Source organism: Quercus suber, unplaced genomic scaffold (assembly GCF_002906115.3).
Source record: "Quercus suber isolate HL8 unplaced genomic scaffold, Cork oak 2.0 scaffold_10, whole genome shotgun sequence".
NCBI classification, from domain to species: Eukaryota; Viridiplantae; Streptophyta; class Magnoliopsida; order Fagales; family Fagaceae; genus Quercus; species Quercus suber.
The window spans coordinates 2,351,105-2,368,768 of NW_027069476.1; the positions used below are offsets into that span (position 1 = coordinate 2,351,105).

Sequence of the window (17,664 nt, forward strand, 5' to 3'; positions counted from 1 at the left end):
AAAAAAAAAAAAAAAAAAAAACCCTTAAAAGGTCACCTAGAAATTGACATAAAAAAACTGTAAGTCGTTGTCATTGAATTTTAGGGCCTATATATATATATATATATTTATTTCAGATAAACTTTTATCAATGTAAATATGGCCCTTCCTTGAAATTGGATATGCAAATTCAGTTCACCTTTTGGTCCTTCTAGAGGTGCTCGGTGCTGCTTCAATGATACTAGAAAGAAATAATGAATTTAATATTTGCAATACTGTCAGCAATAATTTTTTTCCTCTTTTTGTTAGTAATGATATAACCTATTCATGGGGCCTAGTTTCTGACCAAAAACGCGTATCTGGGATACTCTGTTTTGTGGGGGTGGGGCGGCCTGTATTTCGTGACAAAAAATGGTTGTAGATCTCTTAACTCTAAAAATTATTCTTTATTAGGTTGTGTATTCAAAATTTAATACAGTTATGCATGCAATGTTGTATTATGATATATATCATATATTGGTGTTTTGCATATAGGAGTAGCAGCAGGGAGAGCACGCCTTGTAGTCTGATAAGGGACGCGGATTCTATAGGAATCACCCCGGGTTCAACAACCAGGCGAACTTCTACTGAAACTAACCGAAGAGTTAGGAACATCCCAACAACACAGGAGATGGAAGAGTTCTTTGCCCGTGCTGAGCAGGAACATCAGAGAATATTTATTGACAAGTAAAAATGGCTCTTATTTATCAGCAGTGTACTGCTAGTTGTTCTTTCATGTAGAACTGCGATAATAACTCTCTTCTTAATTGTATTTATGATTTTTGCAGGTACAACTTTGATTTTGTGAGTGATTTGCCCCTCCCAGGACGGTACGAATGGGTGCAGATAATTCCCTAAGCCGAGTTCCTTTAATCGGATTTATGGCGGAGCATTGCAAGTGCAGGGAAGTGCATGTAAAGTAACTAGCACTAAGACATACGATTTTAGTTATCGAGCTTATGAATTACACACTAACCAACTTAGAAAACCAAAAATCCCTCCTTCAAGAGGAGGAATCATTGGAGAGAAGATTGGGTAGGGTAGTTATAGGTTTTGGATAGATTCATCAAAGTGTAATTTTTAAGCAGTATGTCTAATTAACTAGATTTTCATTTCCAGTATTTTCTTAATATTTCAGTTTTGTCTATATTTAGGTGAGGATGAACAATCAACTGTGTCTCTTTGGAAATAAATCAACTCTTCTCTTTATTTGTGTTTGTTTTATTCTATGTTTTGTACCGTGAATTTTTTGATAATGCCTTTTGTGAATTGATATATTACCTGCGTCTTCAATTTAAGTCTTGATGTTGATGTTCTAATTAAATCATATGTGAGATTGTTTTCTGCATTGGATGCTTCAACTTGTTGTGAGTGGTCAAGGGGTGGCAGTCATTGCTATCAGCTATCAGGGGACCCAATTGGACTTGCTGTTTAGGTTGACCGTCATTGGTTTAACCAGTTCAACAACTTTTCTTTCTTTCTTTTTTCTTTTTTCAAATCCATTTTGCATGAAGCTCTAACATAATAACAACTTCCTTCACTAGTGATGTTTGAACATTTTATATCCAGTTCTGCTACGGACACACAAAATCTTTTTCTCATCTTACCTACATGACATTTGAGGTAGTGTTTGATTAGGTTCACCCTAACAAAAAAACACACAGATGGTGTGAAAAGCTATGAAACTCTGGGTGTAAAAACTCTCTTTTATATCCAACAATACTTCAGACATAAACAATTTAACTACTTTTTTCACAACACTTTTAATTGGTCCAACGTTATTTTCACATAGTCTACCATTAAAATCATAGCCTATTGAGAGAACTATCCCTAGTATTCAAATTGAGCATGTTTATTGTGAAGCCAATCAATGTGCTTGCAAAATTTGGAACATATCTAATATCTTAATGGTACCCTTGATAGAGCCGAGCATTGCTATAATAGACTAGTTAATTCTTAATGTTATGCATATCTTGTCTCTACCAAGGAAAAAAAAGAAGAAAAAAATCGCCACTTATTTCTCAAATTAAAAGTCTGGCGACTGAATTGGCAACTCGGCCCTGTATACTTTAACTTAGCAAATCAGTATCTACAATTTAAAAGCACCATTAGTGGTGGGGTAGTTGATGCAGTTTTGGATTGTTACCTTTCTATCTTACTTGAGAGTTTCACAGATTCTTTCTGACATAGAGTTTTGGTTGGTTCTTAAAAGATTTCCCTTGTGAATTTAATGGTAGTAAAAAGTAAAGCTGCTTGAGTTTGTCAAAGGGACCATTAAGATGTACATGAATGCATAGATAGCCGATAGGGCCTTGTGGTTGTGGAGGAGTATGAGAATTGGTTCTTATTAAAAGCCTATTCACATGGGACACTATACGTTTCTGCACTGATTACGTCACAGACTGCAACATAATGTTCAACATAGATTTGATGATGATGTCTTCTCCACGTTTTCATGATGAAAGGCCTCTCTCCTCTTCTATCTTTTATCCCACCTACCGTTTATTCTTTTCTTTTAGCAAATAAATAAATAAATAAGTAGAGGATCTTTTAGAACTGTAATTTAACTTTCAACGTTACATCTATTTTTACATATTTTTCACTCACATTTATTTTTAAAAAACTGAAAACTAAGTACCAACATTCAAATATGTCTTCAACTTCTTTTCGAAGACTGGTAGTTGCAGTGCCCATGCCTTGATGCTGCTTCTTTTTTTGCCTCCCCGTTTGGAAATCTAACACAAAGACATTTATCAAAAGACCTTATATAGGGCTAGTGGGAATGTCAATATGTCATGGCCTTGTAACTTGTTTGTTTGTTTTTTTACCTTTTCCTTGGCCATGCATGGCCGTGGTTTTAAACTTTGCAAGCTCCTCTTTTTTCTTCTTCCACTCCTAATTTTTTTATTGAAACATATTTAATTATTCCTCATTTTATAGTTGCATTCAGTATTCCTACTCCACGAAGCAAGACATTTATAATATCCAACTATTCCTCACGTGTCCAATTATTTGTGTTTCTGAACTTGATGACTAGGGAATAGGTGGGAGATTTTAGATTCAAACTTTCAAAGTGTTAGAAAATATTTAGATAGCTGTTTAATATTTAGTAATCTGACTGATTAGATTTATAATATTTTATGAAATTGACTAAATTATTTTCTCTAAACTGCAAAGCTTTTATTCTTGCATGAAACAAAAGTTCACATGTACATATCCTTGTTGGTATGGGTGTGTATTTCAAGCACTTTTATTATTCTTTATTTTTTAGCTATTGGAAATTTATGTTGGGAAATAAATGATAAAATAGCCGTTGGACTATTTTGAGAAAAATAGCGTTTGGGCAATAATAGGTTGGGCTTTTATTATGGGTGTTATTAGTAACCAATAACTATAGGTTATGAGTAGACTATCTAATATCTATCACTACACTCTTTACTATAAGTCTTTTGACTACTCTATGTCTACATATACACAATTTCTATTGTCTTCTTTCCCACATATTTTTTTACAATTTGATTTGTATTAAGGAAAGACAATATTAGAAGGTTGTTCTTGAATCTCGGAGTAGAAGTGTGTCCATCACGAAAGTTGACACTATAGTCTAATCTTGAGGGTTGTTTGGCCAAGAGAATCAGTCGTATCAAGTTTTACTCCAAGCGACACAAATCAATTTTTAAGAACAACGCTTTCGCAGCGTGATTCTATAGCATTGTGAAATTATTCATATATATATATATATATTGTTCTTTCTAATTTGCATTTTATATAAAATACTTGAGATAGTATTTTTATATTAAACTTGTTTATTCAATGATATATTTCTTACAATCTTAAAGTTTGACTCGTATTTTAAAATCGATAAACAAGTTATTAATACATTTTCGGATGATTCTCGCCTTAAACGTTTTTTGTACTGTGATGTAAACAAAGCACTTTTTAGATATGTTAAAGCCGTTTAACAATCATGGGTCAATTGAGCTGGTCCAATAGCTGCTTCAGCGGCTGCAATAGCTATAACAAAAAAAAAAAAAAAAAACAATCATGGGTCAATTGGTTTTTTTATATATAGAACAATCATTCTATTGGGTTTGATTAAAAATTGTTATTATTCTATTCAATACTGCCATTTTGTGTTTGTTGTTTTCATAAATATATGTACACTTAATTCATATGAAAGAATGTAGTTTATTTCATATAATATTATAAAAGGGTTTCTACTTCCACCTTGGCCGTGAACATTATTTATTCTTTCTAATGGTATCTTCATCTAGATAGTGAGAAGAGGCTATCAGTAAATATATGTGGTTTAAGAAATATTCTTTGAGACTCATAAAAAATAATTAACGATACATTTCAGTTATGTGAATTCTTATAAGAAATGAGATAAAATTTTATTTTTGGTACAACTAGGAAAAAAATGGTGTAGACTTATGGTGAAAGCATTCCTATTGTTAAGCGGGAATAATGGTGCCTTATTAACTTGGTATCCTACTGTATGATGAAGATACAGCGACACCATAATTTAATTAAATGTTATCTTTCGTGCCGAAGTGTTCAAGTGATCACTTATGATTGTGTGAAGGAAAAAATTGGGAATGATTAAACATTCATGTTATACAATTGTGGTATAATAATGTCAAGTTTCACAAAATATTGAGTGTATTATTCTTGTGAAATTATGGACGTTCTTAAGAGTGGTTTCTAGTAGCTAAAGGCTATTGGTTCTATGTATAGATACCATCATTTTTACATCTCTTGACACACGCGCGCGCACACACACACACACACATTTTTATTGGTTATACGTGTTGTTTTGAGATGATGGATATATTTTTGTGAATTTGAAATAATTATACCTTGTAAATTTATAACAAGAGAAAACAAACTCTGTAGTTTGGTATATAGTAATTTAGATTATTTAAAAACACCATGACTAGAGGTGGCAAAAGTTATAGGCCCTAAAATTCAATGACAACGACTTACAATTTTTTTATGTCAATTTCTAGGTGACCTTTTAAGGGTTTTTTTTTTTTTTTTTTTTTAAAGTAAAGCAGTAAGCGCAAAAATTGCAATTATTAAACTCTGCTATGCTATGAGATAGTCAAGTTGCAGATACATAAACTGCATTAAAGGCCCTCTCACAAAGTCACCACCTTTTCATGAAATAATTTATATCACGGATTTTGCAAACATTGATAGATCAGATGGACAGTGAAAATATCAGAAGCAAAGGCAGACCCATCCAAAGAAAATAGTTTTTTTTTTTTTTTTTTTAAGGACAACATGCCAAAGAGAAATCAAGAAAAAAACAAAAAGATTGTGATTGGACACGACATAATTTACACCCAAGAGTACATTAGGTTATGAAATCGACCCAAGTTGTGGAGAAATGTACCTCCTTTATTATTATTATTTTTTCTTTTTCCATTTTTTAAGTTGCATAAGCAGAACAGAAAAAAAAAATCCAAGATTTTAATAATTCCAATTTTTAAGCTAGCTAGGATTTTTTAACCCAAAAAAAAAAAATTAAAGTAAAAAAACCCAATTTTTCTTGTATATTTCCTCGTTAAAAATAAAAAATAAAAAGTAAGGACCAAGTAAGGAAGGAGGGGTTTTTAAAGCACAAAGAGGTATTTAGTACAAAAGTGAAGAAAAAGCTGAGACAAAAGATTTATTAAAAATATGATCTTACTAATACTTACAGAACAGAAGAGAAAGAGGACACGAACCAACCAACCGAGCATTCAAATTGAAAATCACATTTGCATATGCATTGAAAAATAAAAATTATTAAAAGGAAAAGAAAAAGGGCATGTTGTATTAGAGAATGAACCTGTCTCTGGCATCAAAGTCCAAATAATTATCTCCAAAGGAAGCAGAATCAAAAAGGGTGGAATTGGAAATGGAAATAGTGTGGGGTTGTTGCGGTTGTGGTTTTGGTTTTGGTTTTGGTTTTGGTTTTGGTTTTGTTGAAGGAGGAGTAGTAGAAAGGAGTAAAGGAGGTGGTTTGTGGAGGCGGCGGCTGCGGAGCTGAAGGTAGGAGAGAGAAGAGGAGTCAGATTTCTGGGCTGCTACTAAACTTTTGGCTCTCCTTCTTGTACATATACCAATGGAGGACACCTCCATCACCACCGCCACCTCACCTTCCTTCGATTTCTTCATATACTTTCCCATTTTCTCTCCGAATGGGGAAAAATAAAAGAGCTAGGTTTGGGACCCGAGAGCGAGAGAGAGGGAAGGCCGGAAGGGGTCTTTTTAGGTAACACTCAACAGCAACAGCACTTTATTAATATTCTCCTCATATTCTTCTTGGTGGGCCCTTCCTTCCTTCTTTCTTCAGTTTCTTCATTTTATTATTATTATTATTATTATTAAAGGGTCTTGTTAATATAGAATAAATTAGTTGTTAAATCGTGTGATGCCCGGATTTATATCATATTTGAACTGTACACTAGGGTTGTTCGAAAAAAGAAAAGGAAAAAAAGAAAGCACAGCAATTGTACAGAAGGAAACGGTGAAGGGAAAAAAAAAAAGAGGTGTATCGTAGAAGACATAGGATAAAGTTCCCTAACTAATTTTGCTGTTAAACACTCCATGTCTACATAGCACATATAAATCCATGTCTAGACATTTTAAACGCAAATTTTTCTTCACTTTTGCTTACTTACCATGATGTGGTTAGCAAAAAAAAAAAAAAAAAAAGAGCATTCCACAACAAAGAAATACACCGTATGTAATGAAATGGCATTAAAAAAAAAGTGTATTACAACAATCATCGGATAAAGTTCTATTTTGGTTGTTATGGTTAGGCCTGTCCACGGGTCGAGTCGGGTCAATTTTGAAACCAATCCGGACTCAACCTATCGGCATTGGGTGAAGGGCAGAGGAACCCGAAACTGACCGCTGGAAAAATCGGTCAAGTTGGTTTCCAGTGAGAGTGAGCATCAGTCGATTCGGTCAGTCGCCCAAAAAAAAAAGTCATTGAAATATGAAGAAAAAAAAATGTCGCCAAAATCTTCATTTTCTCGCAAGAATCTGCATTTTTTTCGTTGAAATCTGCTTTTTTTTCACTAAAAATTGCTAGAATTTGGCCGAATCTAGCTAAATCCCACAAGATCTAACCGGATTTGGTCGAGATCTCACTAGATCTGGCTTATTTTTGCAGGATTTAGCCAGATTTTTTATATAACTTCGGTTGGGTTTGAGTTGCTCAGGTTTTAGAGAAGCAAACCCGCCACTCGACCCACTGGTGTTAGTTCTTATCGGGCTCTAGTTGGGTCTGGACAGCCCTAGTTATGGTATTTGTTTCAAAATAAGATTCGAAACAGCTTCCTCCTCAACTCCTTTTTCAATGTTTTGATTTGATCTTCAAACCCAAACATATTATGCTCATATGAATCCAATGACTTCTAACCACATTTTACCTTCTTCTTTTTTTATGAGATTATTCATTAAACTGGAAAATCAGAAACAACAAGGCTAAAAAAACTCTATCAAAATAGACTCCATCTAATCTAATAAAGGAAAAAAAGGCCTAACCTTCCTAGCTAAAGCATGGGCCACAAAGTTGCCCTACCTTCTAAAATATAAGAGCTCTTAGGGAGCCCGTAATAGGTGTATAGTCTTTTACCAAATAACCAAGACCAAGAGAAGAGAGCGGGGAGACACCCCTCGACAAGGCCTTAAAAACAATTTCAAAGTCCCCTTCAAAAACTACTTAATAGTATCAAAGTTCAATCGCTAGTGTAGCGGCTCTTCTTGCTACTAACAACTCCAAGATTTCCACCGTGGGAGGTAAATACTTATTTCTGAAACAGCAACCATCACCTCGACACAAGCATTCTGAAACACCACTTTAATCCCATCTTCATCAGAATCTTCAAACACAACTCCGTCGTAATTGGCTTTCACCATATCATGATCCGGTGGCTTCCATTTTATCTCTTTCTTCTGTGGCTGGATAACATGGGTCCTTGGGTTGTTCTTCATTTCTATCAACAAAGCAGTGGCCGCCTCAAAAGTTATTAGGACAATTTCCTCTTGACATTGAATTTTATTTCAATGAAACCAAACTGAACAAGCCACAATAGCAAAAAGTTCTAGATTCTGGGATTGTTGTCTAGCTAGATTAGCTAGATCAATGAAATTGGTGAGGTGTAGATAATCTCTCTGAATCGAATTAAAAGTCGAATCCTAGATGTTTTTAATTTCATCACGACTCCATAACGCATGCAAGGTATCTTCAGGGGCCTTGTTACATTGGTTGCACTGGGGATTATGATTATCAAGAACTTATCGCTTCTTGAGGTTCTTTTTTGTTGACAGAGCGTTCGAACAAGCATGCCATAGAAAAGACAAAGTTTAAGATTAACCTTTAAAATTTGTCTTTTAATGATAAAGATTTGGGGTTCGATTCCTACCTATGCCAAAAACTGATTAATATATTAGCCTAATAATAAATATATAATTTAAAATTCAAATAATCAGTAGTCTTTGTTTTCTCAAACTAAATTGTGCAAATGGAGGAGGGAATGCTTTGAGTTTGTGATTTTTGTTGTATTTTGTGAGATGTGGTATAGAGGAAAGAGGTAAATTGGGTTTTTTTGGTTGTCAAAAGGTAGATATCATTCAAAAAAACAAAGAAAACTAAAATCTATCATAACAGAAGACGCAAAATCAACAATGGAACCAACAAAAACATATTACTGAAACTAGCAACATCAAAGCAACTGAAAATAAGAACTAGCCAGCAAGCTAGAATAAGAGCAACAAACCCTAGGAGCTCAAACATTTACAAATAACTAGATTCAAAATAGAGGGAGGTAGTTCCTAAAGAGTAAGCAAACCCAACCTAGAGTTGAACTTCGCCCACTTTGCTAACATATGAGTAGCTTTGTTGCTTTGTCTTGGTATCCACTCAAAGGTGAATTGAGAAAATTCAATTCTATCATATCATATTTTTGCATGTCCGATTAATTCTTAAATATTCTTTCTCCTTCTTACTCTTCTTAAAAGAGTGTACTATTCCTTTAAAAAAAAAAAGAGTGTACTATTTGTCATCCACCACCACATTCTTAGTCATCCATCTTTTAGGGACAAAAACAACTTAGTAAGGTGAGACCAGCCTATTTAACAAGGGTTTTAATATTGCATGACATGTATGCACACAATTTTGACCATCTTTGAAGTTTGACCAAGTTTGACTTGGGTTTAACTAATCCCTATTAAAGTTTGACCACATCGTTCTCTCCATTTGATCATCCGATCTTGATTATACTTCACCAAAATTAACTGGTACAAAAATATTTCTTTTTATTATTATTATCAAATTAAATGGCCTCTGTACACTACACCGACAAAGGCACGTGAGAATGCTGACATGGCTAGATCCAGACCTTACACGTGGAATGGCTGTGAGCGAAGGAAAGGAAAAGCTAGCTAAAGAAGGGGATCTTTGGTCCGTGCCAACAACATGACCATCTTGGGAAAGAGTGAGATTTGCACCTGACATAGACGCCCAAAACTTGCACAAAAGGGAGATAGCGACCCCCTATGGTTAGATGCTATAGAACACCCCTTATTGGCTAAACTCATGTTAGACCACCGTTGAAGACATATATATCACTCCTAGTGCCCCTGATGTCCCTTTCCTTGTCCAAGGCTTGCTCTCCACGTTGTAGCAAAGTCGCCTTCCATCCCACTACCCTGTCATTAGCATGTTTTCTCTCTCCTCCAACCTTAATATAGTACAATAGTTGTATTGAGATTCAAATGGAGGAATCAAGGTTTGACACCTATCCCTATGTACCTTACAACATTCCTCGTACTATAAGAGAAACATGTTGATGAATAATTAGGACAAGGGCCTAGAGAAACAAAGAGAATGAGCAGAAAGTTTAGGAAGAAAAGTGAGGTAGAGAGAAAAGGCTTTCTTTGGGAAAGAACATCACCATTGTACAAAGACCTTCATTTTTACTTAATAAAAAGCTCTAAACAGTGAGGGACATTCTCCCCTTGCTCACCAGTGGTTTTTCATCCCTTCCAAAGGGGTTTCCACGTACTTCCCTATGCCTTCTTTACTTTCCATGTTATGCTTTCCATTTCTCTCGACAATAAAGTGTTAAAATTTTCATTTTTATTGTTCTTAAGTTTTTTCACTTAAATGTACTGTTATATATGAGATATTGTACTTTTATATATGAGATTGCATTTTACTTCTATTTTTTTTATTTTTTATTTTTTTATATTTCGATAGTTACAAGAGGGGAAGAGCAATTTAAACCCTAAATATCTTATAAAAACTAAAAGGTGTCAACCAATTGATTTGCAAGACTTTTGGTGTACTTTTATTGGTTAAATATGTAAAAATGACTTATTTTATCTATGCAATATACTTATATATTTATTATAATCCATTATTCAATTACTCCAATATCATGAATATATTTGAATTTAGGAGATGTAATCTCAAGAATACTTAAAGATGAGTTGTCAAAGCATAAAAAACAAATTTGAAGAGAGTTTACATAACACAAAGTGTCTTTTACTAAGCAACCAAAAGCAAACTCAAGCATATCACCACCTACGGTTACTTCCCCAATTAAATTTAAATACTTAGTTGCATTAATCAATAAAATACAAACATTAGTTTTTTTTTTTTTTTTTCCAAAAACAACTAAATTCAATCCACCTAAATATTTGAATTTTATTGAAAACTTAGCGTATATCATAGATGAAATATTTCTGTTTTAAATACTTTTTTTTTTTTTTTTTTTTTTTTTTTTTTCCACATTGGATTATAAACTTTAAAATAATTTTATGTTGGTAGGAGGGGAAGGTGGCGTCATAGTGAAAGGATAAAATACAAAAGGATAAAAGCTAAATCGGGTGGGGTGGGTAGATGAAAAATCTAACTTGAAAGGGCATTATAGTCTTGTGTTAAAATGATTAAATTTTTACCAACTTTACTGACACACACACACAACAATTGTCAAACCATTTCTACTCCCCAAAACTAAGATTAGTTTATTCTATAATGCATCCTTAACAATAGCCAATCAGCTCCCGTTAGTAAAAGCGTTTTTGTAATTACATTCCTATCCTTTGGGGAATAACAATTGACACTCCACCCTAAACCCTGAAGAGCAAAAACACTCCCTCTTAAGGTTAGAACTTACAAGACATTTTTCCTATGACTTTAGGAAAACCGATCCAAGTCCAAATGCTAGAGTGTGGGCATGATGATTGTAGAAGGATCACTTGGTTCCTCGCAGATGATGGTTAGCATGTTCCTCTCCCACTTTGATGTTAGCAATGTTGTCATCACCAATTAGCTTCCTCTTGGTCTTCCTCAACCACAACTATAGGTTCATACTTCAGAGTGAATTTCTCTCCAAAGAAGATCTCCCAATTAACTAGGAAACATCTCTCTTTCCTTATTCACCCAAGGCTTAGAAAAGCCACAGTAAGGGAAAGACTCCCCTTTATTTCACAAAGTTCTCATTGAGGGTATTTGGGTTCTTTATGATCCCTTTAAAGCTCTCGAGAAATCTTAAACCTTCTCTAGTTAGTTGAGTTTTGAAATCAAGGAACTCAGATATCTCCTTTCCCATCTTACTAAGATCCATACCAGGCATATAACCCATCTTCCTCATCATCACTATCACTTCTTGTTTGCAGAAAGGAAGCAAATCTGATGTTTAGTTCTTAACCTATATCACATGCTCAGTCATGCTCACAAACTCAAATTCACTCATTTGGAGTTCCTCAACCATACCCTTGATTTCACACATAAGAGCTAGAATCTCTATATCCCTATGTATCACCATAATTCCTTCTTTTCATGGCACTTTAATCTTATGATGCTAGGTGGAGGAAACAACCCCTATGGGCTAAAGCCATAGTCAGCAAAATATTATAATGTTGTGTAATGTCCACCACATGAATTCTATAGTTAAATCCAATGGGACAATCTTGCAAGTGATCTTGACTTTCTGTGTTAAGACCAATCCTAAGAGCAACCCTGAATGGGTATACATTCAATGTGGACCCATTGTCTATTCGATGCTTCTGAGAATTCATCAGTTTCCCTATAACACATGAGCTTGAGTCCTCTTCAGATTTGTAAGGACCATATCTTCTTCATTTTGTTTTTCAGTTGCCTTAAGGATGGCTTATAATGTTTCCCACTCCTTGTGACATTCATTACACTTTCTCTTAGTTTTTTTTTCTTAAGCTTAGACATTCCTTTGGTAGCAAATCCCCAAAGGGCCATAGCACTCAAGGGTTTTTCTTCTTCCTCGTCCCAAATTCCTCCAAATTGAACCTCAACCATGTCCATTTCCATTACCTCTATCAACTGGGAATAACCTCAATCACCTTCATCTACCTTAATGAAGTTTTGATATGGGGGAGTAGCTTAATGTTAATTAAGCAAGGGGTTGTTTCGGATGTTGGGCTTGATGATGATGTTTGGATTCGGTAAAGTTCCATTGTCTATTAGATCTTATATCTCATGCCTAAGGTGGAAACAAATTTTGTTATGGCCAGGTTTTTGGTGAAAGTGACAAAACTCATTGAGATTTTAGCTAGAAGGCATAGGATTAGGCATGGGTGTAGGATCTCAAGGCTTAAGGTATCCTTTGGAGATCAGATTCTCATAGGCTTGAGCAAGGGTCATTCCTATATCGAAGAACTCTCAGGCCTCGACAAGATTTCTTGGCTATGTTATGGTAGGTCATAGGTTGTTGTGGCATGATGGTACTGACACTCATGGGGTTGGATGGCTTAGCATTGGATGAACCTCCGCAATATGTCTTCTTGATAGGAGGCTTCCCTTTATTCTTCTCCAACTATCCAATATTGATAGCATCTTCAATCCAAGTTCCACAATCACGTAACTTTCTAAAGGAACTAATAGACATTGACAGAAGTCTATTGTTGTATGCTAGAAGCAAGTTCTTGATAATCATGTCAATATGGTCCTTTTCATTAAGCCTATTGACCATCTTTGATGCCTTACCCTTCCTCCTTGCCATATACTAAAAAAATGTCTCATTGGATCCTTGCGTAGTTGTCTCAAAATTGTTTAACATCACACCAATCATGGTGTTGAAGACAAACTGCTTCACAAATAGATCCACCAACTCACTCCAAACAGTTTTATTACTTGGATTTAAGTTATAGTACCGCCTTAAAACACCTTTTGTAAGTGACAAAAGAAATGCATACAAGGTTTGGTTATCATCTAATCCATTCATCTCAATTAGGATTATATATAATCCAACATGTTGTGTTGCATCTCCAGTCCCTTCAATCTTTTTAGCATCATAAATCTTAAACTTGGGAGGTAGAGGAATCGTAGCTTTGGAGCCCAAACCGCCAATGTGTTAGGGTTTATGCCCTAAAATCCAATTTATTGGCATGTCATAAATAATTATATTGTTTAATTATATGAGACTATTTGTAAATGAACTAATGAGACATTATCATAGTTCTTGAGATGCATTGTATGTGATTTATGTGATTTAGTCATAGAAGATATAAATTACAAGTTCCTTGTAAACTCAAAACGTAGTTCGTAGTCGGTGATGAAATTGGGCGTTTCATCTACAAAGACTGTTAGGACATATGTGAATCATGTTAGGAACATATGTCAATATAGAATTGGCTAATCCTTTGACAAAACGCACTTTACTTGTAATTGGGTAGATCTAGAATGTGTTTAATGCTTCAAGAAATAAAGTTTCAAGTTCAAGTGTTAAAGCCATGCAAGTTTGTCCAAGAATCAAGTGAAGAAGTGCTGGATTTTAAAGCTCAATAGCTAGTATATATCGAGGTTTAAAAGGCTATTTAAACCCGATGCTTGATAGCTGCTCGATAGATAGAGTATCTATCGAGATTTATGAAAATCAGTTTTTCAGATCTGATTTCACTCCAATCCGTGAATAAATGTTTGAGATTTCTTTTCTCACAACCCTAAACATATATAAGGATTGTTTTAAGGGCCGTCACAGCGGGTGCACCTCAATGCAAAAGTTTTTCACAAACATATTATGAACTGGAGACATATGCCCTAGTTCATCTTTCTATTCAAGAAGTTGCTGTGTTTGTATATCGTAGGGTTTTGTAACCAAGGAGCTTCGTGATCTTCATTGTATGGATGAATTGAAGAACTTTGCAGCCAACATCTTTCTCAAGTTGGTGAGTAAGCCGCGTACTGGGATCTGCGCATCGAATTGGTTAGTCATGTACTGGGAGCCGTGCATTGAAAGAAGAGATTGTCACTATAAAATAAGTCCAATTGGGTATTGGGATAAGAGTTTAACTGTAAGTTGATATAAAGTATTGAGATTCCTTTACTTGTAACCGCTTGTTATGATAATAGTAAATTCTTGATAGTGGTGACTTTAAAATCACCCGGTGAGATTTTTGCCGTATAGGTTTTCTTCATTCGTAAATAAATCACTATGTCAATTTATTTTTTACTATATTTTAACTTAGTTGGTGATTTGTTTGTGCTACCACGCTTATTGCATGCAAATTGAATTAATTAATTGACTTGACTAATTAATTGGTTAATTCATCACAAGGGGTCAATACATTCTTAGCATTTCAAGTGGTATCAGAGCAAGCACACTCTGATTAGGTTTTAATCTTTGTTGTGTGATCCATTGACCCCTGTTATTATGGCTGCAACTAGCTTGAAAAGATCTTTGTTTTCAAATACATCTTGTTTTTCTAATCTCTACTTGTTTGAGTGTATCAGAAAATGCTAGTCTAAAAGTTATTTAAATTCTATCATGATGATTATTGGAAAAGATCTCAGCTTGATAAAGAAGAAACTAGACTGTCTTAGAATGAAAATGTGCAAAGGAGTTCATCTAAGAAGAGTGAAAGTTAAAGGCTTTGTTCATAAAAGGCAAATGAGAGAAAACACCATTCCCACTGATCTGTCATCTAAGCTCGAAGTGTGCTTCATGATGAAGTCCACATTTACGGTTATGGACACATGTTTGTGGTACCTTGACAGCGACTGCTTAAAACACATGACTAGAGACCAATCTCTCTTCAAGGTTTTCGAGTCTAAGAAATGTGGTAATGTCACGTTTGGTGATGGGAGCAAATCACAGATTAAAGGAAATGGAATCATCTCTCTACCTAGATTGCCAGACATTGCAAATGTTTTATATGTAGAAGGTCTGAGAGTGAACCTTTTAAGCATAAGTCAAATATGTGATCAAGACTTTATGGTACTATTCTCAAAAGGGAAATGCTTTGTCATGGATGTGTCTGGAAAGAAACTTATAAGTGGTGTCCGCACTCTAGACAATTGTTATGGTTTGGTTCCTGATACTGATATTGTGTGCAATAGCATTCATTTACTAAATGAAGATCTATGGCACCAAAGGATGAGACATGCTAGTTACAAACATCTTTCAATTGTATCTAAGCATAAGTCAGTCTTGGGGATACCAAAGCTCAATAGAGTGAACAATGTGGTGTGTGGACCATGTCAGATTGGAAAACAGACAAAAGCTAAACATCCAGGCACTCAGACATCCGCTACATCTAGACCATTGGAGCTATTGCATCTGGATCTCATGGGTCCAACCAGAACCGAGTCTCTTGGTGGAAAAAGATACATCATGGTTGTGGTAGATGACTTCACTAGGTACACTTGGGTCATCCTCCTACGATCCAAGTCTAATGCTCCTAAGCACCTTGAAGCCTTGTGCACAAGATTGCAGAATAAGAAGTGTTTGAAGATTGATCGAATTTGAAGTGATCATGGTAAAGAATTCGAGAACTCATACATAGAGTCCTTTTGCACTAGATCAGGTATATCTCAAGAATTATCTACTCTTATTACTCCTTAGCAGAATAGTGTAGTAGAAAGAAAGAGTAAGGTTATGGCTAAAGGCATGTTGCACAACAAGGATGTGGCTAGAAACTTGTGGGAAGAAGCCATTAACACTGTGTGTCATACAGTTAACAGAGTGTACTTTAGACGCAGTACCAAGAAGACTCCCTATAAGCTATGGAAGGAAAGGAAGCAAAATATAAAGTATTTCAAAATTTTTGGAAGTACTTGTTTCATTCTCAAGGATAAAGAGAATGTGGAAAAATTTGACTCCCGAAGCGATGAAGAAATATTTCTGGGATACTCCTCTAAAAGCAAGGCTTATCGGGAATACAACAAAAGAACCAAGAAGGTAATGGAAACTGCGAATGTTGTTATTGATGAATCTTCAAAGTCCAGTTCTGAGAAATTTAATGAGGAAATTCCCAAAGAAATTCTTCCTCCCAAGCCCAAGGACGTTCAAGAAATTGTTGATCAGGAGCCCACATCTCCAAGTACTCACACTCCAAGTGTTGTAGAAGGTTAGCAAACATACCTACTTCACCTAATTCTGAATCCCTTAAAGAGAAAGGACCTTCCTCAAGGATCAAATTGAATCATCCTCCTGAAATTATTATGGGAAACATGAATGAACTTACACTAAGAAAGCGTAAAGTTAATAAATATGTTGCTAACTTTGTATCTTATTCTTGTTATTTGTTGCAGGTTGAACCCACTAAAATTGAGGAAGCTCTTCAGGATGAAAGCTGAGTTGAAGCTATGCACGATAAACTACTTCAGTTTCAAAGGAATGATGTCTAGACTCTAGTACCTAGACTGGAGGGTGAGCACATCATTGGCACAAAGTGGATATTCCACAATAAGACTGATAAGGAGGGTAATGTGATCCACAACAAGGCTCGTCTTGTAGCTCAAGGATACTCTCAAATGGAAGGAGTAGACTATGATGAGACACTTGCTCCAGTAGCCAGTATGGAGTCCATCATAATTCTCCTAACCCTAGCATGTCACTTGAAGTTCAAGTTCTACCAAATGGACATAAAGACTGCTTTCTTGAATGGGTTCCTTAAAGAAGATGTTTATGTGGCTCAACCAAAAGGATTCATTGATTCACACTTTCTGAATCATGTGTTGTACCTCAAGAAGGCACTTTATGGTTTAAAGCAAGCCCTCAGAGCTTGGTATGATCAGCTCACACAACACTTGATGTTACATGGGTTCAGAAGAGGAAAAGTTGATCAAACTCTCTTCATAAAAAGGGAAGAAAATGAGTTGATAGTTGCTCAAGTCTATGTTGATGATACATCTTTAGGTCGACTAAGGATGAACTTGCTCATAGTTTCTCAAAACTCATACAGGCCAAGTTCGAGATGAGCATGATTGAAGAGTTGACTCATTTCCTTGTTTTGCAGATCCATCAACAAAAGTCAGGTATATTCCTATCTCAATCTAAATATGCTAAAAATCTTGTGAAAAAGTTTGGTTTAAAATTTGCTAGTTCTGCTAGAACCCCTATAAGCCCAAATGTTAAAACTCACTGTTGATTTGTTGGGTAAAAGTGTTGATTCATCTCTTTATAGAAGTATGATAGGTAGTCTTCTTTACATTCGGGAGCTTATCAAAGATGGTACTCTTACTCTTGAGTTCATTCACACTGATGATCAGAAGGCTGACTTGTTCACCAAACCTCTTGATAGCAAATGGTTTAAATTCTTTCGCCAAAACATTGGTGTTATCTCATTGGATTGATCTCTTTTTCTTCTACTTCTTCCTCATGCATT

General features: G+C 35.1%; 1 protein-coding gene across 1 annotated transcript in view; it reads left to right on the forward strand.

Moving 5' to 3' along the window:
* Positions 1-876, forward strand: part of LOC112003528 (cyclin-dependent kinase inhibitor 6) — a 3,704-nt gene extending 2,828 nt beyond the window's left edge. Inside the window, exons 3-4 of the mRNA XM_065778247.1 lie at positions 514-705; positions 807-876. Of these exons, the coding sequence (XP_065634319.1) occupies positions 514-705; positions 807-876 (262 nt within the window). The remainder of the gene's footprint in view (positions 1-513; positions 706-806) is intronic.
* The last annotated feature ends 16,788 nt before the right edge of the window (positions 877-17,664 follow it).